The 25,235-nt window shown below is 40.7% G+C and overlaps 1 protein-coding gene across 3 annotated transcripts; it reads right to left on the bottom strand.

The window, feature by feature from the left end:
• Nucleotides 1–1,820: 1,820 nt before the first annotated feature.
• On the bottom strand, nucleotides 1,821–24,921 carry LPL (lipoprotein lipase). Of its 3 annotated transcripts, none has more exons than XM_008533228.2 (10): nucleotides 24,599–24,921; nucleotides 18,846–19,015; nucleotides 14,688–14,867; nucleotides 13,320–13,431; nucleotides 12,325–12,558; nucleotides 10,867–11,109; nucleotides 8,771–8,891; nucleotides 7,285–7,467; nucleotides 6,174–6,278; nucleotides 1,821–4,103 (listed from the first exon to the last, which is right to left on the bottom strand). In XM_008533228.2, coding segments are annotated over exons 1-10 (1,416 nt in total). In that variant the 5' UTR covers nucleotides 24,666–24,921; the 3' UTR covers nucleotides 1,821–4,102. The 3 variants fall into 3 exon arrangements, with proteins under 3 accessions (XP_008531450.1, XP_070462579.1, XP_070462590.1); XM_070606478.1 differs by having other exon boundaries at nucleotides 24,511–24,877; XM_070606489.1 differs by lacking the exons at nucleotides 18,846–19,015; nucleotides 24,599–24,921 and adding an exon at nucleotides 16,090–16,240.
• Nucleotides 24,922–25,235: the final 314 nt, after the last annotated feature.

Genomic DNA, 25,235 nt, shown 5'->3' with positions numbered 1-25,235 from the left:
GACAAAAAAGTAAGTATCTGAGGTGTGATGAACTAGTTGGTATCCATGGTACAGAGTATACCTAGTGAGAGGCCTCACTACCAGACACGTACTGTGTCATTAGTCACAAGCGAGTGTGATGGGAGTAATTCTAAATTTCATCTTATTAGAAGGCCCAGGCATGTATCTGCTAATAGTAAATTTATTGTGCTATGTTTGTATATAAAGCAAACTCATAATTAAGCACACAGTTTATAATGTATCTGGGAGACAGGATGATGTAAATGAAGGAGGATATACTGAGTTATTCATTAGTCAGAATCAGTTCTACTTTCACATGTGTTAATAACTAGCAATACAACATCAGGCAAGTCACTTAACCTCTTTGACTTTATATCAACTAAAAAATTAAGGTGTTATATTAAGTGATTTCTAATAATACAGATACTTGTAAAAATGGTTGTTTGATGGTATTCTAATTATAGAAAATTCCTGGTAAGATTCATTTCAGAGTACAATTATCTGTATAATAGCATTTCTACAGTAAGAGAAATGTATCACAAATGGGCCTGCAGTCTAACTGAATCAGGGCTAAAATAAGACATTTCTAATAAAACAAGGTTATGACAGCATTCACTTATAACAAACTAGCATGTACTGGACCCACGGGATACACAAGGCTGGTATTAGAGGATGAGGGATAAGCACTGCAGAGGCTCCTCCTGTAGGGGCAAGAGGGAGTGTCCCCAAATATAGTTTTCCAAGGTCACACATGCACCGTGTGGTTGTGTCCATCCCCATAGGTCTATGTATTATACATTTTTAAGACCTTTATTGAAGCAAAGTTTACATGCCATAAAGTTCACCTATTTAAGTTACAATTCAATGATTTTTAGTAAATTACAGAGTTTAGTAAATTACAATCATCACCACAATCTAAATTCCGTCATCTCCAAAAGATTCCTTATATCCATTTGTAGTCAATAATTCTTCCAACTCCCATCCCCAGGCAACCACTAAATCTACCTTTTGTTTCTATAGATTTGCCTTTTCTGGAAACTCCATATAAGTGGAATCAAACAATGTGTGATGTTTTGCATCCAGTCCTTTGACGTAGCAAGAGGCGTTTGAGGTGCCTCCGCGTGGTGGCATGTATCAGCAGGCTGTTCTTTTAATTTCTGATGGCTACTCCTTGGTGTGGACAGACCACATTTTGTTTCTCTCTTCACCAGTTGATGGGGATTTGAATTGCTTCCCCACTTTGGAGCTGTGATGAACATTTGTGTCAAATCTTTGTGAACATATGCTTTCATTTCTCTTGGGTATATACCTAATAGTGGAATTACTGGGTCATATGGGTTAAACTCTATAATTAATTTTTCAAAAAACTGCTAAACTCTTTTCCAGAGTGGATACACCACTGTACATTCTCATCAGCAATGTATGCAGGTTCACATTTCTCCACATCCTTGCCAATTCCTGTTATGTCTGTCTTTTGTTTACGTCAAGAAGCATTGATAGGCAGTGAGCAAAGTGTAAACAGGGGAGCCTCTTCCTGTCAGGGAGACCCCAGCTCCAGAAGACCCTATGCCTGACAATGAAGGTTTGGGTCAGTGGCCACTGAAACAATTGTATTCTGAACTCAATTCTTCCTGACTGTACTATGGAGCAACCCCTACTTAACTGCATAGATGGGCTGTGTGTTGTTCTTCTCCATTATCAAGACAATCCAAAGCAAAGTTCTAAAAAAGGCACCCTCTCATCTCAAATAGTTCATTTTATTGCAAAAATGCCACTCACTTTGTAGCTAATAATTAGACCTCAGAAATAGAGACAATGTATTCCAGAAAGTGGTCAAAGACATTTTTTTATTAATCTAACATTTTACATATGAAAAAGTATCCCGCAGGCAAGAAAAGTCAGGTGTATTTTGTTTAGGAAAAATTCTGTATCATTTTCCTCTATAGTTAGTGCAAAGGTTCTCTAAGGCTTTGTACAAATGTAAATATAAAACATAAAATATAATGTTCACTGTAGCTTTTAGAAGCTATATTTTTTCACTAAGAAGAGCGGTTACTCCATAAAAATTTTCTGAATGAATCTGCCCTAAGAATAGATTTCTTTTTTAGAGAACTAAAATGATACAAAATAATGACTTAGTGTTGTAATAAAATTTCGTCCATTTCATTAAAAGCAGATTCCATTTCTTAACATAGTTAAGTAAGTTTTGTTTTAAAAAAGCCCATTTTATTACATTATTTCCTAAGGGTAAGTTGGCTAAGTGACACTGTCACTAACAAAGACATGTACAAAGTTAGCACCACATGTCTATAAATGCAGAAAGCCACAACCTTTCCAATACATAAAATCTCCTTTTACACGTACACATATATATATTTACAGCTAATAAATAACATTTAAAGCCAAAGCATTGCTGATACATATATTGAAGTCTGTAGAAGCCAGAGTTCCCAGGGCCATACCCCAATTTGATTCATATTTTCTTAGGTTCATGCACCATTGCTCAAAATTCAAATCCAGAAAATTAAGAAATTAGCAATAATGGGGATGCCAACAACAAATCACACAATATTTTATTTTTAGAGAAAATTCATTCCAAGCCAGCTGGCATCAATCACATTTGTCCTACTTTGTGCAGGCACAACAATATTTCTCAGATGAAGGGCTGAAGTTCTGGCAGCTCTGGAACAATTTCTCCTCCAACATGTTCCAGTACATCTCTTGATCATTTACCTTCCAAGCCATGCTGAACACTGAACATACACGTTGGGCTTCAGATGTGAGGACGTGTTCAGATGCCCACACATATTCCCATTTGTGACTCCCAGCAATAGCCTCTGAGATATTTGACTTCTTTCTCATTCTATACTAATATCTAGAAAAACATTCTGAAAATATGAGACTTAGTTTATAAATAATTGTTGACTCACTCTTCACTAGTTGTTAAAAGCAACAACTCTCATGGCATTTCATGTCGCTATGACAATTGAAGCGTCTTTTAATTGCCCACAACGGTTTTAAGCACTGTTTATGAATACAGCCTAGCAACTTTCCCATCTCTTTACTTAATAAAAATGGTCCTTGTCTAAAATTTGTAGGAGTTTGCCTGATGCAAAATTTGACCTTGAACACGTTTTCTTATCAAAACCAGGGAAGAAGGAGATATTCTCGAAGTATGACTAACAAATGACTAAGACAGGCCTGAAATTAAATAGTAATTATCAGATATTAAATGACTTCAAATTGATAAATATAATTTTGAAAGTCTGATAATAAAATTATGGTATTTTCTTTCTCCATAGTTAAAATTATCTGTAAGCTGAGGATAACAGGCTGATTTTAAACACCTACCCAGAGAACATTGTTAAAATACAATCGAGAAAAGCAGGAAAAGGAGGGGAGAGATGAAGCAATAAGCTGTAAAGCCCAGTAAGACTCAATTATTTAAATTTTATTTCTCCTTTAGTTTGTAACTTAGTTACGATGTAACCAACCGCAGGGAGCGTTTAAGGATTCAGTGCTTTATGAGCGCCTTTCTCCATCCCTCCCTCCACGGCACTAGGCCCTAGCTAACCACCTGGGCTACCTCCCAACGGCAAGAGGAGAAGTTTCCAAAGTAGTCAGGTGTTTTGACTGGTAAGTAAATGGGTTCGACTCATGCCGTAAAAATCATTTTCTATATTCAGACTTGGAGAAAACTTTGAGAAAGTATCAGTACAGAAAACGAAGAATTTCAAATAAAATAGGAGGTTCTATTAAATTTTAGGCGATGGCTAAACTCACTACACTAAAAGGTTTTATTATTTTACCATGGGCCCAAACAATTCTTATTTCTTTCTCAAAGAGCAAAATGCAGTGCTTTTCATATCTACTGTCTTTTAATATTGGAACATGTGCTATTTGACTACTATGTTCCTTAAACTGAATTAGCCACTTTTTAGTATTTGAGACTGTCTTCTAAAATAACTAATAAGGATATAGCTGGAATTAATACTCAGGAAACTCCACTTTTAACTACCTAAAGCACTGGGCACCTTTTATAAAAGTTACTTCCTTCTTTACAGAATTCATGTGATGTTCTTCCTTCTGAAGATTTGCAGTTTCTGAGAAAAAGCAGAGGAAGAGAGAGATTTATTATCTACTCAGCATTTTACAACCCTCTCCCCTCCCCCACCACCTTCATGATGAGAAAGTATTCAACTGTAAGTTCAGAACAAAGGTTGTGAGAATAAACCCAAGGGAGATATGGATAATGAATCAGAGTACATGTCAAGTTTGTAGGAATGAAAGACACTCCCATCTCTATTTAGCTATGTCGCAATAAGGGGTATTCTTTTCAGAGGATTGACCCAAATGATTTCAAAATTTAGGATGAGTTCTTACTTCTGAAATGTATCTAATGAAATGCCTGTTTCTTTTTCTTTTCTTGTGGTATGAGACTTCTAAACAGTTATATCAGAAGATAAGAGAAAGAGAGCTTTTTATCTGAGTGATGAATTTAGTCACAGAGAAGAAACTGCAGTAGTTGCTGGTTTGATTCATAATTATCTCCTAGATAAAGTTCAGATGCATTAAAAAAGCTGCCTAAATATCTGTTGTCTCAGTGATCTTATGGCCAGACGACTAATGTATCATTGGCTTTTCTCAGATAAAGTTTTGCAACTTATGTAAATAATATGACCAGAAACACTTTGTAAACAGCTACAGTTATTTCCTAATGTTTCAGGTTTTGCTTTTCCATTCACGTATTGATTTAAAGTTATGGGTGATTTTTGGATAATGTATGTGTACATGTGTGTTTGTGTATGTTTGTGATGTAAATGCACATATAAAACTTTCCAGGAGTTCCTTCCTAAGAGGTAAAGCAAATGTGAAATTGCCTTAGGTTTGTGACGAGAAAAAAATGAAGCAATGAACCTCTTAGTAGAACAGCTTCCACTTAGGTAAGAATTCAGTTATTCTGTCTGGCTCAATACCAGTAACTATTTTCCCTTTTAAGTTTATCTTGAGTGTTCTTACATTAATGTTATTAATCCAGATGGCTTCATCTTGTCACTCAAAGTATATATGGCATAATTGCAATTTTGTAAAAAATATAACTATTATATATGCATACAGAAAGTCTGAAAGGATAAAAATTAAAATGTTAACTGGGGGCTGTTCCTGGGGGATAGAGCCACAATGATTTTATTTTCTTTTCACCTATTTTTCCATGGATAAATTACATTATAAAACAGAAATTAAAAATAATAGATATAAGATAAAATAATAGATATAAGGTCTTTAATATACTTTTCCTGATTAGGCAATTCTTATTCTGTGCTTTTGTCTATAAATGTAACTGGGGAAAGACAAATCAAGTCAATTGCTTTTTCTATTTCCAGATGATATTGTGACCAGCCTTTCCCATTGTTTCTTGTGACACTGGCTTATATGACATGGTCTAAGCTTTTCCCCTTTATACTTGTAACCCATTAGCACTTCGCATCTGGCAGGGCAATAAGTGGAGGAATGAAAGTGGCATACTGTGGGAATTCAGGAGGGGGCGGGGAAGGTCACATGCTTAGTCTGCACTTAGTCCTGACACTCTGGAAAGATTCAGCTGACAGCTGCCATGTGGATTAGCCTTAAAGGTCAAGCTGGAAAGAGCCAGGGAGCTGTTTTGAGATGGATGCTGGTGGCTGCCCCTTCGGCTCTCTGTCCTGGAGTCTGCCGGCACTTGAGAATCAAGAAGGACTGTGTAGCTGCAGCTGACGTTTTGCTCCCCTGGACACATCCCGGGAGGGGCTGCACGCACAGGCACAATGATGACTATTAACTTGTGCTGCACACTCTGCGCACAGGATCTGTCAAGGTAGCAGTGATTCAGCACAGGAAAAAAGCAGAAGTGAGGATTTTGTGGTAGTTGCAGAAGAAAAACAAAATCTAAAAAGTGCACGTGGGATGAAGGTCAGAGCTGGCAGAAAGAACAGAAAGCAAAAGTAAAAAGAGGAAATGCTGCCAAAAGCAAAGGGACCAGCCTGACGTGTATACGGAAGGGCTAAGAGAGACCAGGTGAGGTTCTGATGACAAGAATCAGTGCAGGCCTTTAGCTGTGGGTGAAGAGCACTGCATGAAGAGGACCCCTCTGCGTGCGTGCTCAGGATGCCTGAGAGCCTCGCCATGGCGCTCACCAGCCGGACTTCTTATTCAGAGACTTGTCATGGCACTTCACAAATACCACCGGGGCCTTTCCTTTCTGCAGATGAGACACCTTCTCCCTGGAGCAGAAGATCACCCTGTGGAAGAAAGTGGTGGTGAGACAGCCACACAGAGCAATTAAAACGGCTGTTGAGAAAGGTCTGGTTCCGCCAGGGTTGTTTAAATCCTACACGATTGCTCTGATTGTTTTCATATTTCCAATAATTAACTGTTTACCTTCAGGCCATTCTGGTTAGCCACACATCTGAATCAGAGGCTTATCTGAGGGCCAAACCCAGTGTTCAGCAATAATTAGTCAATCTAGACAGGCATACAGACAGCCTTGACATTACAAGGCTTTCTCCAAGAGAGCTGATACAAGACTGACCTCACTACCTCTCAGTATCTGTAGCAGGGAATTTGCAAATCAGCCTTCCAGCAGCCCTGCTAGAGAAACAGATGCTTTGCATAGCCTCTCCATCCACAACCTATCTTTTTTTTTCCTTTTTGGTTATAAAAGAAAATGACCAAAGAGAAATAATTTAATAATTCTAATTTAAAGAGCCAATTTTCATTAACAATAACGGCACACTATAGTTTGCAAAACCCCAGGAGATTAGTATAAAAGTTTTAAATCCTATGGGGCTCTCTATGCAGTTCATTTTATAGATATATGGGGGTGGAGTGGGGAGATAGGGTGAGATTATCTTGGAATCTCATCCTTCTTGAAGAGGTTGGTTTTAATCTTTGTGTGTTAAAGTAACACCTCCACAATTCTTTCCATAACTGTTTTGTGCTTGAAAGAAACGGTGCTAAATGACAGGCTGAGATCCTTGCCGTCTCATCTCTGCTCTTACTCAATAACTGGGACCAGGTCAGGGCTTATGTTTTCTTTCCATGAAATGCACCAATACTATTACTTCCCTAGTATGATAATAAAAGACCACTCCCCCTAAAATTATAGGTGTAATTATCTAGGTGATATACTTTCAAGACAAAGCTTACTAAAGTCTTACTTGAATGTTGAAAACTCCGGAAATACTATCTCTAGGCAGTGACATTAGAGTGAGTTTAAAGTGAATGGAGAAAAATAAATTTAATTACTTTTTCTGAGTCTCTCCTGCTTTTACTCTGATCTTCTGAATAGTAAAGCCAGGGTTGTTCCACCAGTTTGACCAGCTGAAGTATGAATCGCTCTTCCATTTGAGTTTCAACATTAGCAGTTCTCCAATATCCACCTCCGTGTAAATCAGGAAGGAGTATGTCTTATTTATGGAAACTTCAGGGCTGAATAAAAAATAAACATATTTGATTAGTTCTGGAAACCAGGTTTTTTCCCTTTTTCTTCCTTCCAAGATGTAAATAGCTTTATTGTTTGGGAGATATTTTAAAAATGCAAAATATGTCTAACAAAATACTCACGATGAATGTCAATGCATTTAGTGTATTTTAAAAGACATCTACACCCCTTTAATCTATTCCAATTTTTATCCTAACAATGCAAACTATTTAAGATAATTCTTAAGAGAAAAAAAATCCATAAGCTGACCATTCAGAGACATCATTTTCATTTTCATATATTCTCTTTTAATTTGCATTGATATGTGAACATATGTTTACTTTGTTACAATCATAGTGAACAGACAATTCTCTATCCTTTCTTTGTTCACTTCATATTTTATTTTCTGCTTTTGGCCGTGTTTTACCTAGTTTTCTATAAATATACTTTTTAGAGGCTAGATTGATTTTATTGATTTGTTAAACCACCATTCACTCAACCATTGCCTCAATGTTGGACACTTGGTTTCTAATTTATGCTGTTATACGTACATTATATACACATATATTATATATACATTATATGTACAAATTATGGTATTATGTATATAAAGATGTTCACTGTAATGAACATCTTTTGCCATATAGGTTTTCTAAAAATCTCTGTTGAAACCATATGATTTCACTCATACATGGAAGATAAACAAACACAGGGACAAAGAGAACAGTTCAGTGGTTACCAGGGGAAGGGGGTTGGGGTGGGCACAAAGGGTGAAAGGGCACACTTATATGGCGACTGACAAATAATAATGTACAACTCAAACTTCGCAATGTTGTAAACTATTATGACCTCAATAAAAATAAACAAATAAAACAAAAAGTCCTTATTTTTTAGACATAAAAAAAATCTCTGTTGGGGCTGGTCTGGTGGTGCAGCAGTTAAATTCACATGTTCTGCTCTGCCGGCCCAGGGTTCGCCGGTTCGGATCCTGGGTGCAGACCTATGCATTGCTTGTCAAGCCATGCTGTGGCAGGCATCCCACATATAAAGCAGAGGAAGATGGGCATGGATGTTAGCTCAGGGCCAGTCTTCCTCAGCAAAAAAAAAAGAGGAGGATTGGCAGCAGATGTTAGCTCAGGGCTAATCTTCCTCAAAAAAAAAGAGATAAAAAGAAAAAAAAATAATCTCTGTTGAATATTTATTTCTTTTTCTGGGTGTCCCACTCTTCTGTGTTCCTCACACCAGTGGTTAAGGCTGGCAGCACTGCCATGACAAACCCACTTGCTGGAGTGATGTTGTGTGGCTACTCACAGTGTGAAAGGGATGTTCTCACTCTCGGCCACAGTGCCGTATAGAGAGATCTCGAAGGCCTGGTTGGTGTGTACATCACTTTCAGTCCCAGAAAAATGTATCTTTACTTGGTAATGGAAGACTATAGGGGGAGAAAATTGGAACAAGAGCTGATCAGTCTTTATGGAAACACCACAGCCCCCCAAATAAGCAGGCAATTCAGAACCATAGACCGTATCTCATTAGTGATCCAGTAGGAAGTGCTCACACATCACTATCAGTGTGGCTTGGAAAGATTTCTTCATGTCTGTACAGTGATTCCTACCAGAAAATTCAGACCTTGAATTCTACTCCCTTTCAGAAAAGTGTGGTCATAGTGGATAGGAAGAGTCCATGTGTTTCTGAACTGCCAAGCAGTCCTAGAAAGTAGTCACCTTTGATGGGGTACTATGGAGGTAAACCAAGACGCCAACATACTCTTGATACTTTCTCCATGGACTCCACCCTTCCTTACCATCTGTACCAAGGATATCTGGTATTTTTTACTGTCACTGTATGTGACCATGTTTCTTCATGTTTTGTGGGATGCCTGACTCTCTATCTTGTGTGTCAGCTCCTTCAGGTCAGAGAATCATTTCATCCTCCTTATTCCCCCACCATCTAGCACAGAGAAGGTGTATATCAGGCTCACAATAAAACTTGTTTCACTGAATCGACAGTGAGGCTGTAAAGACTGCTAGCTCCTAAATTATTCTGTATTAGGTAGAGCCTCAGAAGCAGGTACTTGAACTTCTACATTTCCCCTGCTCTCGCCAACTCTACCAGAAACCCTGAGGAGATGGGATGGGGAAGGGTTAAAGGGATAGGAAAGGCAGCAGGCTTAAGACACAGCTACTACAAGGTGAAGAGAAAGAGTGTGGGGTTAAATGGAGCCCTTGCGGGCATCACCAGAGACCAGAGGAGAAGAAGTCGGGACTGGCACAGTGCCCCCAGAGAGCCCTGATGGGTCACTGAGTGGCATTAGCAGGACGCCTGGGGGCAAGTGAGACCGGTCCAAATCTTCATCAGATTACACTCTTCCCTGTACCTCACACACACTTCCTCGTTCTGAAGAGTCAGGGAAAACAAAGCACAAACAGAGTACTCCTTGCTTAAAAGGTTTCCTTGGCTTATTGGTGCTCCAAACCTCTGGGCCGCCAAATGCACCTCTACAAATTCTAACAAACCACCTTCAAACGGGTGTCTCTATCAGAGATATTTTACATTAGGAAACTGTTCTTTAATGTCACCCCTTCCCTTGGACTTCCACCTGGACTCACACATAAGCCAGTCTTTCTGATACTAGTCGCTCATGCCAGATTCATCTGATTATCTCCTCTCTTGCCCCCCTCAATTCCTGTAAGTCTTACTCTAAATAAGCTGCTTAGTTTGAAATTCAACTGTGAACAAATTCATGACAAAGTGGAAATATCTTAGAGGTTTTGGTAGATTCTCCCCTTCCAGGAATAGGTGTACTTTAAAATACAGGTGGTTCTTGCCTTCACTTAAAGCAAACTTTAGGAGTTGGCAAACTTTTCCGGCAAGGGGCCACATGGTAACTATTTTAGGTTTTGTGGGCCATACAATCTCTGTCCCAACTACTCAACTCTGCTGTGGTAGAATGAAAGCAGCCTCAGTCAGTGCAGAAACGAATGTGTGTGGCTGCATTCTAATAAAACTTTATTTACAAAAGCAGGTAGTCGGCTGGATTTGGCCCATGGACCATAGTTTGCTGACCCCCGATGGATGGGTTCAAATGGAGCATGGCACTAACGGGCTGGCCCACGCTAATGGTCACAATTGCATGGGAGAGTGGCAAGCAAGGCTGCTGCACAGGGTAGCACAGGGTAGCACAGGTTGTGCACTGGGCCTTACAGCAATGGGAATTAAGAGCTTCAGAAAAATGGCTCAGTGCAACTTGCTTTCTATCAACAGAAACACAAGTGAGGACTCATGGTGAAGTAAGAACATTTCACTATCCCTGTTGCAATGGACAGAATCAGTACATGTGTTGCAACGAGCATGATGAAAATAAGATCAAATTGATTTTCCTTACTTATAACAAGTCTCCAGCCTACCTTTGTAGGGCATCTGAGAACGAGTCTTCAGGTACATTTTGCTACTTCTTTTGGCTCTGACCTTATTGATCTCATAGCCCAAGTTGTTGCAACGGTTCTTTCTGCAGCTCAGGCAGAGCCCTTTCTCAAAGGCTTCCTTTGAATTACACCGGTAAGCCTTACTTGGATTTTCTTCATTCAACAGAGAGTCAATGAAGAGATGAATGGAGCGCTCGTGGGAGCACTTCACTAGTTGGTCCACATCTGGGGAGAAAGAGACACAAAGGAAATTTAAACTCTGTGAAAGTTCACAGTGAGTGTTTCATCTTGCATGTTTAAACTAGTTTAGGTGTGGTGTTAGAATAAAATGACCTCAGGATTTGGTCCTATGACTCCTTGATTCTAGGTCCTATTTAAGGAAGCATTCTCGGTGGCAGTTTCTCACCTACCTCCAAGAGCTTCAGAGTTGCAAATTTATAGGGAACTTTTGACTTTTCTGCTATCTTATATTTGTGAGTATGTTTATGAAGCTATAATAAGAGGCATCCAAGGTAAAAGTTGATTCCCCCAGTTTATCACATCCTTCTCTTAAATTGAAAGCATATAATACTTCTATATGCTTCTGGAAACATACTTCTAGAAACCACATCATAAAGGACATATTGCTAACATAGTATTTTATCAATGATACTATATATAATTGAGAGCTGTATCTCTACTAATGATTTTTACATTAAATAAATCAGAGAAATAGTCAGCAATGCCATAAAAGTGTATCTACTACCATAAGCTTTTATAGCAAATGAAAATATTAACATTATGCTGTAAGTTCTATAATGTGCGCACAAAAGGCCGGAGCATCTTGACTACAGGAAGGTCCATGGTCCAAAAAGTAGGCAAAGGTCCCTTAAAACAAATCATAAATTTAACACAAACTAATACCGTTATTAAAGCAAATATTAAGCTAATATTAAATTATATTTTCTTCTAAAAATTTGGAATATTTATTGTTAGAGAATGGTGATTCATTTCTGATTTGGACATCTCTTGGAAAGACTGAAAAAAGAAATTTGGACTAATTAATATGCCCTTCATTTTGAGTAAAATGCAAAATAACTCTATTGGTTTCACAACTGTATTCAAAGTATAACACCACGTGGCCAGATAACATTCTATGCTGCTGTTATCAAAGGCAGTGGGGTTTTCTTGTCTAAATTTCACCTTTATCTTCTTTTATTACCACAAGTGCAGTACTCAGTGTAGTCTACAGTAGAATACATAAAAGATAAAATGTCTGTATGTCTGCCCATCAGAGTACTAAAGCTCTAAGGTGATCGGGCTGAATATGACAGATTTCTTCAGACACATATCTTGGCTAAATGAGTATATTAAAACTATATTCTTACAAGAAAGGGTCGGACACTAAGGCAATGAGAGTTAACAGAAGTCATGTTTCATTATCTTCTAAGTCATAGTTACCTCCAAGGCCTCTCGCTGCAATCACACGAATAGCCTCCCCAATGTTACACCCTGGTTGGAAAGTGCCTCCATTAGGGTAAATGTCAACATGCCCTACTGGTTTCTGGATCCCAATGCTTCGGCCAGGTGATCCTCTGGTGAATGTGTGTAAGACGTCTACAAAATCCGCATCATCAGGGGAAAGGCGACTTGGAGCTTCTGCATACTCAAAGTTGGGGCCAGCTGGATCTAGACCTTAATGGGGAAAAAAACAAACCTCACAGATTTTTAAATGCCAATTAGTTTCAGTCTCCATCAGTATCACCTTAGCACCACTGCTCATCATATGAATGTAGCTGGCAACCACACAGATTCTTACTAGTCCCTATGCTATCGGGATTGGATCTTTAAATTACTGAAAGCCACAAAAGTGGACTCAGCTCTTTCTAAAATGGAATTTGAGTATCTTAAACTAGCTGTTGAATGGCAATTTTCACTCAGGATGACTTGATTTCCTTTTGTAAATTATTTCTGAACCTGGTGAGAAGGACTTTAAACAGTGTTGGGTTCTTTCTTCCTCTCTGCACAAGCCAAACCGTCTATTACCACTGGCCAGATGACTGTTCTCCTTTTTCCAAATGCCCTCTCATATCGGTCCTTTTTCATTTTCCCAGTACTGATGTGAGAGGTGACACACGCACGTGCAACACACTACCAGAACACGGAGTGGATGTTGGGGCGGGGGGGGCGACTGAGCTTCTCAGAGACTCTGCAGGACTCTCCATGCTCAACTCCACTCCTTATCTTCTACTGCCAGTGGATGGTAAGCCCATGAAAGCAAGGGTCTATAGTCTATTACTCTAGGAAAAAAGCTCTCCCATGAGATAATCAAGTGGCCAGGCATACCCGGAAGAACACCACACTCATGTGGGTATTTGGCAAACATTCTGATTCTCTTTTCAGAGTGACAGGCATCTCACTCTTTTGTGATAAGACAAATGACACTGCTTTCTTACCAGTAATTCTGTTGACCTTCTTAGTGGTCAGACTTCCCGCAATGCCAGCAGCATGGGCTCCAAGGCTGTATCCCAAGAGATGGACATTGTCCAGAGGATAGTTAAATTCCTCCTTTGGAAGAGAAAAAGAAAAAGAGGTTCTTCCTGTTCTTTGCAAAAGATCAAAGCTAAAATAAATAAAGTGAATATAAATATTGTTTTCAAAATATAGGCAATACTGAAAATTAATTCTACTTAATTTATAAGTGCTACAGAAAAGAGGAATATATACTCCGCTGTTGAGATATTTTTTCCTTAACAACATATTTAAATTAGACAGTTTTTCCATATATCTGAAATTGAAATGTATGTACATCTGAATTTCCATACATCTGAAAATATGTGTATTTATGCATAGGTATCTGTGTGTGTGTGTGTATATATATATATATAGATGTATGTATATGTGTGTATCTACATATAGACACACACACATATAAATATATATTTAACTTTAACCCATTATTCCCTACTCTAAATACCCTGCATCACTTTATTCTTTAAGGTTGACTTAAAATTAGAAATATTATAGGGGGAAGGGACCACAAACGCAGATGGTCCAGTCCTCTCATTTGGCAAATGAGAAGCCTGAGGCCGGGGAGGTGATCTGATTTGCCCAAATTCACTCTCCTGGTTAGCAAAAGAGTCAAGAAAAGAACTTTTATCTTTTAATGGCCAGTCCAAAAACCATCGCTTATTTTTTACCTTCAAGCATCTGGTTTAAATAATTAGGCCCTGTTAGAGTATCAGGTTCCTTTTAACCCCAAGACACTTTTCAAAGGTGATTTTCAGAGGATGGCCTCAAAGAGCCAAACTGGGTAAAACCAGCAGCAAAATCAGACCCCCGACCCTCAGCCACCTCATATCCTGCAGACTTGCTCTGCCGTTTTCTTTCTAGCTCTGGGTCCTTAATCCACATTAAGGAATAAGTACTATTAATATTTTCATCAAAGAGATTAGTAGTCTAAAGAGTCAAAAGCAGGATGAAATTTCCACGTGCCAGCTAACTAGTTGGCAACATGCCACCTTCCCTCTGCCCTAAAATAACAAGCTTTCGTCTATGTGTCCACTTAGTTCTCGGTCTCAGCAAATCTGTTCACTATGGAAATATCAAAGAAGAGGGCAGGGCAGGACTGCACCTCAGCTTTATAGTCTTACCATTCTTATAATGCTGCTTTTGGCTTAAAAATAATGCCATGTTCATTCTGAATATTTGAATTGCCCCAGAAAATATCTGTATTTAAGTGAAACGGCACAAAGACCAGTCATTTATCCAGCTCCAGCTGAGAGATCTGTTTTGGACACACAACACTTCTTCCCCAGTCTTACCGCCATCCAGTTGATAAACCGGGCCACATCCTTTCCCACCAGCTTGGTGTACCCCGCAGACACTGGATAATGCTGCTGGGCCCGTGACAGCCAGTCCACCACAATGACATTGGAGTCTGGTTCCCTCTTGTACAGAGCAGCCACAAGTTTTGGCACCCAACTCTCATACATTCCTGTCACCTGAAGGACGATACAAGCTTTCTTACAATACCCACTACAATTTGTGATAGAAACGTCAGCCCAATGCACCTAAATTAAACGGAAAAAAACCAACCGACAAGGAAACCCACTGGCTCAGAGAGAAAAATCAAACCATACAAGAGTGTTCAGAGGCTTGTGCTTTCCCTTCCGAGGCCAATGTGAGTCTGCCAAAGAAGGGACAGGAACAGCAGACTGTGGTTTACCGTGCTCTCAATGTTAAAAGCACATTTTATAAATTCGGTAAAACTTTAATAATTCATACTATTAAAAAAAGATGAATCTGAATAAGTTAACATTTTGCAGCAGAATTACAGACTATTTTAAAAGAAATTTAGTTTAATTACTTTCATTTAGGCTAATAAATGTTTCTCAATAGAATTATTTGGGGAGATATAATGCACTTTTTTTCCATATAAAGAGCCATATACAGACAACAGTTGATGTGTTAATGAAAAAAAAAAAACAGTTTTAAACATACTAATCTATCCAAACAGAAGATAAATTTGTTTAACAAGCTCTTTCTAAATACATAAGAAAATAATCAGCTTTAGCCCAGACTTTTTCACAGTTGTCTCAAATTCTTAATTATCAGAGTGGAAATTAATGAGCTTTAACAGTCACATTTCCAAATTATTAGATTGGTCCTGTTTGGAAATAAGCAGACTGCCAACTAATTCTTTGCTTCTTGTTAATAAAGGCCCCCAAATTCAAAGTCAAAAGAACTAGGGAGCCCTTAAATTAATTCTATTTAAGTAGAATTTTAATTTATGTGTTCAGAGGGAAGACAGTGGACACCTTTGCAAAGATGCACACTTTCAAACAATTGAAACACATTAGAAATTGCAGATTATGAAATCCTACACCATTCTGCCGTGAGCTTGTACACAGCAACAACCTGATTTAAATCCCCAAATCTAGCCACCCCTAATATGCCAGCAGCCACAGTAAAGATAACTAGACTATGTATCAACAAAGAAGATTCTGGAATCCATATTTAAGGCATATTTTAAGGGAAGACCTGTAAAACCTATGTTTTTCTTAGAGTAATTCCAATAGAAAAAATAGGAGTCTTGAATTCCCAAACTTAGGGACTTCATTTGGAACTTTGATCTCATCTAATGGGTTCTTTCATTTATGCTTCTGTTTTGTTTACTCTGTTTTCTAGACTAAAACTACCAAAACACGAGCACTTGCTTCATACTTGACAGTAATAAACTGCCAATTTGTCACCACATTGCTGAGCTTCGTGTAGGAAAAAGCAAGCCTGGGACTCAGAAGATCCTGGTTCCAGTTCCAGCTCTTCCACTGGCAACTTCTATGAACACAGGCACTGTTTGAACCTTACAGGCCACCTACAAAACAAACGGCTCGGATTCAGATGATCTGGAAGTCACCTTCCACCTCACAAATTTCTTCTTGAGACCATTCTGGTTCCCAGTCTACTTGCAATGATAAAATGCCAGCATGAAGAGAAAACAAAGATGAAAAGGTACAAAGGTGATGCTAGTCCATTAGGAACTTATTTAAACCTTCTTTGAGCATGTCTCAGAGAGGCTGCTTCAAGTCTGGGTGCAGCCTGGGTCTTTGAGGCAACCTCCTGGAGCACACACCTAGCACAAAACCCTGAGGAATTGTCCTGTCCCCCTTCTCCTCTCTTGGAGATTGGGGGCTGGCCACCTTTTGCAGCTGCCATTCAAGAGAGGATGATGTCATTTCTTCAGAACGCCATGTCAGCCACTCCTCCTTTTAGCCAGGGGTGAGGACCTCTTATGTCACAATGAGAACCCTGTGCTTAAAAGCTCTGGTCTGTGAAACCCAAGCAGGTGGCAGAGCTCCAGAACAGCTGAGTCTAAGCTGCCTTCTGGGTTGTGTCCTATGCGCACATACGCTAAACATTCTTTTGGGCTTCTCATGACAAATCTGCAGAACCTCCTCACTTCCATTAGTCCTATGCCTGTGAGTCGCTGAGCAGCTTACCTCAGATGAGCAGGAAAATCTCGTTTGCCCCAAGCCCCTGTTATAAATACTTCTGTACTATCAATGTTTCCAAGTTAGGCAATCTGTCAAAGGGCAAATAACCCAACTTACTACTACAATGACAGATGCTTTTATTAACTACTTAACAACTAACCTAATCCTTTCTTTTTTAATTCAACAGAAAATAAGCAATGCCAAACAAAAGAGTTGAAAGTCCAAGTACCTACCTTCTTCAATACTGAAAAGATATTATTCACTAGGTTTTTCTTCTGAGGTTCCTTAAATTTGTGACAATTTTATGAATCTCTGATTCTCAGACAAGCAGCTGAACGGAAGCCCTCCTTGCCACCTGCACTGAGATGAGCTGAGCTCAGTTTCCAGTGTGACTGGATATCCAGTGGGATCGGATTAGTTATAACTGATATGCAATATTAGTTATATGTTAATATAATAACTACTATTAGTTAGACCAACCAGCTCTGTACGAGGAAACTCAGCCTGATAGCCAGCAGCCTAGCCTCTGAGCCTTGGCACTCAAAATGCCAGGACACGTGGTGTGAAGACGACAAGTGGGCTTAGTGGGCAGCAGGATCAATGATAGAAATTGGACTATCTTCAGACATTGGGTCAGTCGTGTCATCTTAGTATGAGAAGAAAACACATTTTTCAAAAGTTCCTAAAATATAAATTCTCTCAGGGACAACATTGCAATGCCTGAGATACTCAATTTCCTCCTGTCGTATAAATGTTTATTAAGCTTAAACTTTGTGAAAAGCATTAAAAGCCAAGTTCCATATACAACCGAATTATCTCTAAAACCACCAAAGTTTATTTTTTCCTATTTAAACTTCTTAAAACATGAAAAGATTTACGTATGGAATTTGAATATGTGATTTTATCGTAAGATATGTAGTTTACTATGTTAACTTTAGTAAATACCCATATCTTATTACAATAAACATCCATGTGAATTCTGTTAGTAGTTACCTTCATCTCCATAAAAGTTATAGCAATTGTTTTATTTGTCAATAACAAAGGCACTTAAGTTACGTAGGAAAATAAATCGGGGCTAGAAGTAAATCGATCATTAGCTAATGCATTTCATTAGAATTTAGTATCTATTACCATATTCATAAGCTCTGACATAATGGAAAGATAATATCTCTTTAACCATCCATTTTCTATAAATCTTTTTTAATAAACAATGAAATTTTATTAGGAATTGAAAATATTAAAAATCAACTAAAGGAATTAAGTAAGAACTGCACCATGTAAAGAGACTATCCAGCATAGTTAGAGAGAACTACTTTATTCATATTCTTTAAAAGTAAATTTAACCACAGTTTTCACCTTGTCTAACCATCTTGCATGACAGTTCCCTGCCTAGCCCTCTTTCGTCTCTAGAAGTTTCTTCAAGTTCACAAACGGAGATTGTTGGAAGTGGAGGGGTGTCTACTCTACCCTCTCTGTTTCACAGATCAATAAACTGAGGCCCAGAGACAAGTGGCTTGATTCCAGATCACAGAACTGGAGGGTAGCACAGCCAGAACCAGAACCAGCACCTCCTCCCTGCACTCCAGCCGTCTCCTCACTCCTACAGGATGTCTTCCTTAGAAAAGGAACTCCGGCGATGTGCTAGATGCATCAGGATCATGCCAGGTTTCTGCCAGTTCCCCAAAATGATCACTTGCATTCTGCTCTGTCGTTGAGCAGAGCCTTGTTTTCCCCCTCACGGGGACGGCTGGTTCAAAGGCACGGCCAGGTACCATGGTGTGAAATGAAGGTCGGCACTGTCTGGGAGAAGTACTCATGAACCTGTGACTTTAGATTCCAAATTCCCATCCTGAGCCAGACTTGCCTTTACTCAAGTTTAAAGCAAAGCCATTGAGGAGACCCATCACTGGGGGCCCAACAACGAGGGCAAGGGGTCGGAATGCCAGGTCCGTCCCAATGTGCTCCTGCCTCAAGAGCCTCTCTTACCGTCCAGCCGTGGATCACCACAAAGGTTTTGCTGCTTTGGTTGAAGTGACAGTTAGCCACAGATTCTGTCACTCCAGGAATGAGGTGGCAAGTGTCCTCAGCTGTGTCTTTAGGGGTCCTCAGAGCGAATTTACTTTCGATGTCTCTAAAATCTCTTCCTCCTATAATTTCTGAAAAAGAAAAATTGGTAGGAGGTTAACTGGAGAATTTTTTTATTTGCTCGAATGGTATGTTTCTGGTTCACAAGCAATCATCATCCATGCTATTTTTATTTCTAAAATTTTTTTAAAAGTGAATGTGGATTACAAGAGAATGACTGATCCTCCAGTGGTGATCAAAGTTGACAGAGATGACTTTAAAATAACTGAGAGTTAAGCAATAGTAATCTCTCCTGTGTTTTCCAGTCAAGGGGTGTGTGTGGGGGGTGGGGACGGGGGGTATATACACAATTTCAAGTAAATGAACTATTTGGGAATTCCCTAGTTAATTTAATCTTCTCTCAAGACATGAATTTAGGGACTGGCCTGGTGGCATGGAGGTTAAGTTTGCAAGCTCTGCTTTAGTGGCCCAGGGGTTGCTGGTTCAGATCCTGGGTATGGACCTACACACTGCTCATCAAGCCATGCCATGGTGGCGTCCCACATATAACCAGAAGGACTTACAACTAGGATGCACAACTATGTGCTGGGGCTTCGGAGAGGAAAAAAAGACATGAATTTTAGCGAGTTGACCAATGTTAAGCTGCTAATAGTGGCAGAGAGAGTAGGGACCAGAGCCCAGGTTTCTTGGTTCCAGTTCAAAGCTCATTCTCCTTGAGAACATTGGCTCGTGGCCCTTACATTGTATAAATCCCCTTATTTTATAGATCTTTTCACCCTGTGTAAGCCTCTGATGAAGAAATGTTTTCCCACCATATGACGCAACAAGGCTTGTTTGAGGGAAGCTTGTTTCTTTTTCACTAGAGTAATTTTTTAAAAACATCAGCAACGTGAAAAGTTGGAAGCACGCGAACTTAACCACTCAGCCATGGGGCCGGCCCCTGTCTTCTGAAAGTTTTAAATAGCAAAATCTAAAATCTACAAGTTATTACGTTCTGAGGTGAATAGATAGGTCTTTTAGCCTTTTTTACTTGACAAGAAATTAATTAACTCAAAAGTTGAAAATCTGTAATCTCAAATAACATTGCAAAAGTCAGGTCAAAATTAAAAATAAGAAGGATACAGTACAATGAGAATGCAGGTGAACAAGGCTGACATTTAGTTACCTGAGAACCGACCAACATTTTCCTTTTTAATTATTTTCCAAAATTCCTTAAACAATATAGTGGTTACTTGCTAAGTGATTCCTTATATGCAGCAAATTGATCACACATACAAATCTCTAGCGCTTAAATATTCTAAGATAATTTAAGAGACTATGGTTAACTATAATATTTAAAGCTTTTTTTATTTCCATGTAGTAGAATTGCATTGGAAATCCATTCCTCCATCAAAAACACTGCTGTGCCTCTCGTCTCACTTGGAGATGTAGGTCGTCCTTTTCTCTCGTAACTAGAAAGCAGCCTGGTGGCCTTATCATTTATCTGACATTAGAAAAAAATACTGCAGATTTTTAATCGATAACTGCTTTCAACGCCCAAGAAATTCTTTTCTTATTAGCAAGTGCTTTAGAAAACTTAAAACTAAACTAGTTCCACCCCCTCTGACATCTCTCCACATCAAAGAACTCACGCCTCCTCTCCAGCAATCTTATTTTAATATGTTCAATTAGCAATCTTTTTAAAGCAGAAATAATCTGAACAGCCTGGCAGCAGATCTTGCCTACGACCTATTTGCCAAATTGACTACTGCCTTGCACAGCTCCAAAGGATACCACTTACTTTTAGTCTATTTTTCCCTAGAATTATGCAACACGGTGGCCCTGGCATTGCTGATGGTTTTGAAATGACTAAGAATATTCTTTGAAATTATTAAGGCTGGTTTGTATATTTATACACACACACGAAATTTATTCAGTCCATAGATCCTGTATCAGATTATCTCTATGGCCCACGGAGAGCTCCAATTCCCCATGACTGACATTTTCTGTTGGGTGCATGGATTATAATGAAAAATAATAGAAAATTCATACATTCTCAAGCAAATTTGTACGTGGAGACTTTTATTTCACTTTCCAAGAAAATTATTTTTCGTTTTACGTTACAGAAAGCATAATGAAGGCTTTGAGAGCACAACATTACCCCTCTATATGCTATGTGATGTTTTCAATTCTGTGTCAATTCTACACCTTACATCACACGTGTCATTGACGCACAGTCTTTCCTTCTCTTTGGTGTTCTGATAGGAATTTTCACACTACTGGTGTTTGCAACCCTCAAGGATGTCTCAGCATCCTAAAGATGAACGTGCTTTCCAAACCCCTACCAGCCCTCACACAAGTGACTTAGCCGTGCAGAGAAGGGGAGAAAGACAGACCCTGAGTGTGGGTCTGTCAGTATGTTTATCTGCCCCAATATACACTGAGATTGCTACTAATTGGCAGGTGAACTCATTTGAGTTGATTGTTAGTGACTCTGCACTTACCCTTTTAAGGAGATATGGACCTTTTACCAGGTCCCATTAGAAATTGAAGGCACCTTATAATAATGAAAAAAAGTGCCCAAGGTATATTCCTTCATAAAGACCTTTACCTTGAATTTGGCTTATCGTATCAGGACCACCATGCCAACCTGGCCCCATTGGACATGTCCTTATTAAACACTAAGGCAAAATTTTGGGGCACCAGGCAAGTTACAAGTTAATGGATTTTTCAACTACATAATCTTTATTCCTAAATAGATAGCTAAAAATCTAAAGTGTGTAAAGGAAGACAAGGAATTTATCTTAATGTGAATAATAACTCACAGAAATGAAATTCGGTTGTGAAGTCAAAGCACTTTAAAAGTAAATTTATAAAGGGTTCATAATTGTAGCTAGAAAAGGAGAAGCACTGAGCATCCCAGGAAATACAGCCTAAAGGTAGTTGACAGTTATCTGATGAATAAGAATAACATTTCTATGAAGACATGAGGTACAAGAGCTTTATAAGAACACAATTCTCTTTGAAGTTTCTACTTCCTCTCTTCCTCTTTTCCTCTCTCTCCCTCCCTCCCTCCTTCTCTCTCTTTCCCTCTCTCTCACACACTCCTAAGAGACTTCATCAGTAATTCATCTCCTCTCTGAGACTGATGGTCATAGGTATTGGCTCAGGTAGCTTTTGCAGAATGCCAGAAAACAAGCTGAATATTGCTATATGACTGAATTGATTGGTCCTTTCAGATATTCCAATTTAGACAACGTTCTCGACTTACCTAACAGTTTTACTTTTCATTTTTACAGAAAAAAATGTTTCTAAAAATAGAAGCAGCAGATTATATAGCCCAATTTCTCCTATCAGAATAAAGCGAAAAAGGTCCGAGCTAAAAATACACTGCCTGAAAGAAAGTGAAAATTTTCCATTGTAACTCTTCGCCAGTGCCTGACTCCCACCTTTCAATATAGCTGTCAACCAATCATTCTCTTGCTAAGCTCTGCTCCATTCACAAGTGGTATCGCTACTTTGCCCTCATCACTCAGCACGTATAACTCAGATGTTCGCGCTGAGAGTCACCGCGGCCAGTCAAATAGAACCGCGGCTCCTGAACACTGACTCCGGCTCCTCTGCTGGCTCTTCCAGTTTCCTGATGAGGCCATGCGGAGACGTGGTGGCTCCAAGAACAAGGAGCCTGAGGGCAGTGCCTTCTCTCCGTTGTTCTTCTTAGAAAGAAATCGAGAATGAATAAGTCAGAGCCCAGAGGAGGTGCTGCTTGCCATTTCCTCACTCTCTTGCCTTTCTGCTCTTAAGTTCTTACATTCCTGGAGGAATTCATTTGGAGGAGAAAGGGGGCAGAAAGTCACAGTGACAGTGAGGCCTGCCAAGAGGGAGGGCTGAAGCGAGAGTGAGAAGGAAGGCTGAGAGGGATTAATTTCAAGTCTACTTAAAAATGATTCCTCCCTGCATACACTTACAACGAGGAAAAGTTTAAAATCCAATTTAATTCATTAATTAATCCAATTTAATTCATTGATCACTTAAGTGTCCATTTAAATCAAAGAGTAAGAATTGGAGAGGCCTCAGAGAACTTGGAGTTTGGTCCAAACTCCTCATTTAGAGTTAAGGCAGCTAAACCCAGAGAGGTGACACTGACCAGCCCAGGAATTGAGGGTGGTGAACCTCTAAGGGAGCCTAACAAAAACTTAAACCATGGATGAAACACACTCGCGTATATTTTATGGGAAAAGTAACATTGTACTAGGGTGTACTTTCTGAAATAAGAATTTGGAGCTGTTTCCAGCACCTTCTTGGACAGTGTTGCACACTGTCGAGGGGACCATGCCACCACATGAGGCGTTGAAGGCTTTCTAATTGAACCTCCACTGTTCTCAAACTGATCTGAGAGAAAAGATTGTTGTCTTTTTATCCAATTCAGCTTTGACGGAATCTACATTTTTTTTAACCGAACAAAAACGTTCTTTCACAAGTCAGTACTGAAATAAAACAAAGTCATGGACAAGCGCGACCACGACTAGAGCCACTGCGGCCGCGCCGCTGAAAGCACACGGGCGACTCGGCCCTAAGCACAACGCCGCCACGGAAGAGAAAGGAGGATGCTGCCTCTTTTATCACTTGCTTCAGTCGCCTTTTTAGTTGCTGCTGTGTGTTGACTGAACCAAGGTTCACAGTACGCAGGAGGCCTCTACTGTGGGCAAGTCTCAGGCTGGGCGTTTGTCCTTGCAAGAAAGAAGTTCACTCTGGTCTTGAAGGCATGAACCCTGGCGAGCCGGTGGCGCCCGGCGGTGACGGGTTCAGCCGCAGCCTCCCCGCGCCCGGGCCCACGTGCTGACGACCGCTCGCGGGGCTGGGCGGCCGGGACGCGGATCTACCCACAGGGCGGCGAGGGCGGCCAAGTGTAAACCTGGCAAACCCCAAGTCAGCGACCGCAGACTGCTGGTCGCTGCGCCACGTTTTCAGGAGGGTCAAGCCTTCGCTAGGTTTCTTGGGCGCGAAGTAAAGCTGAGCGTGCAAGAGTGGAAGCTTGGCGAGCTTCTCCGGCGCCCGAGCGCGTGAAGGACACTGCGTCCCCAGGACTCCGCGCCACGCGCCCTCGTCCTCCCCCGCCCCCCGCCCCTACTTTGACGCGGCGACCGAGTGTGTCCTGCCCTTCTCAGACGTAGACAACGCTTTCTCCCCGCCCCAGCCCGGCTTCGCCAGGAGAAGGAGCCACTTTCCGCCAGCGCTCCCACAGGCGGGGGCCGAGCCGCGGCCGCAGCCGCGCCAGGGTCACCTTGCCCCGCGTGCCTTTCATTCCAGCCTTACCTCCGCCTCTTCCGAATGGGGAGGTTAATGCCGGTCACAGCCAACTGAGACCTCCCTCCCACCTCCCTCGTCCAGCCCGGGAACTCTGCCTCAGCTAGAGTGGAGAGCACAGCGTGGGAACCCCAGAGAGACACAGCGGGAACCGGCTGCCGCCCCAGCAAGATCGGAGGGAGAATTCCCTCCCTGCCCCGCCAGAATCCCACCCCTGTGACCCTCCTCGGGGCTGGCGCTCGGGCTAGGAGAGTCCCCGATGCGCATCCGCAACCCCTACCGACTTCCTCCTTCCCGTCTTCACAACCGGTGGAACTGGCCACTGAGCAGAATCTGCAGATGGAGCGGAGTCTGCGCGCAAAACTTACTGTCGGCGGCGGCCAGACTCTGGAGCCACAAGCCCAGACCCACCAGGAGCAGTGCTTTGCTCTCCATCGCGGGGCGCGTCCCTCTAGGGGCTACCCGGCACCGGCGGGAGCGTCGATGGACTGATAGACCGGCTGAGCCCGAGGCAGGAGCGGGCTGGAGCCGCAGTCTGGCGTGGGGCAAGTGGCTCTTCAGAGGGGAGGGCAGAGTGGCTGGAAATGGCAGGCTTCCCTAGAGGAGGAGAAGGAGGAGGAGGAGGAGGAGGAGGAACTGAGTCTGACACTGTTTCCACTGCACGGCTGCTTATGTGACTGGAAATATGCAAATAAACCTCATCACCTATTGGCTATAAAATCATAAGTTGGGGGGGAGGGCCCTAAATTCACTTCCAAATATTTGAGCAAACTATAATTCGGATTAACTGTGCCAGCGAGAAGAGGGGGAAAGGGCAGAAGGGAAAGCTGGCTTTCTCTGTGAGGTTCCTATTTACTTTTCTTAAGGGGTCTGGCTCTGCGAGGCCCCTGGCACAAGCACCAAACACAGGTTTATATGGATTTCTGTTAAATACGCTGCAATCACCAGTTTTCCAAGGAGGGTAAGTTAAGCTGTTAAACTACATTTGGTCAATAGTTAAACCCA

Source organism: Equus przewalskii, chromosome 2 (genome assembly GCF_037783145.1).
Source record: "Equus przewalskii isolate Varuska chromosome 2, EquPr2, whole genome shotgun sequence".
NCBI lineage: Eukaryota > Metazoa > Chordata > Mammalia > Perissodactyla > Equidae > Equus > Equus przewalskii.
This window is presented reverse-complemented; position numbering and strand designations above follow the sequence as displayed.

Coding starts and splice junctions, on each gene's coding strand:
- LPL (XM_008533228.2), bottom strand. CDS start 24,665: ATGGAGAGCAAAGCACTGCTCCTGGTGGGTCTGGGCTTGTGGCTCCAG. Junction 11,110..12,324: donor TGCAGCGAGAGGCCTTGGAG/GTAACTATGACT, acceptor CTTTCTCCCCAG/ATGTGGACCAACTAGTGAAG. Junction 7,468..8,770: donor GAGAACATCCCTTTCACACT/GTGAGTAGCCAC, acceptor TTTTTTATTCAG/CCCTGAAGTTTCCATAAATA.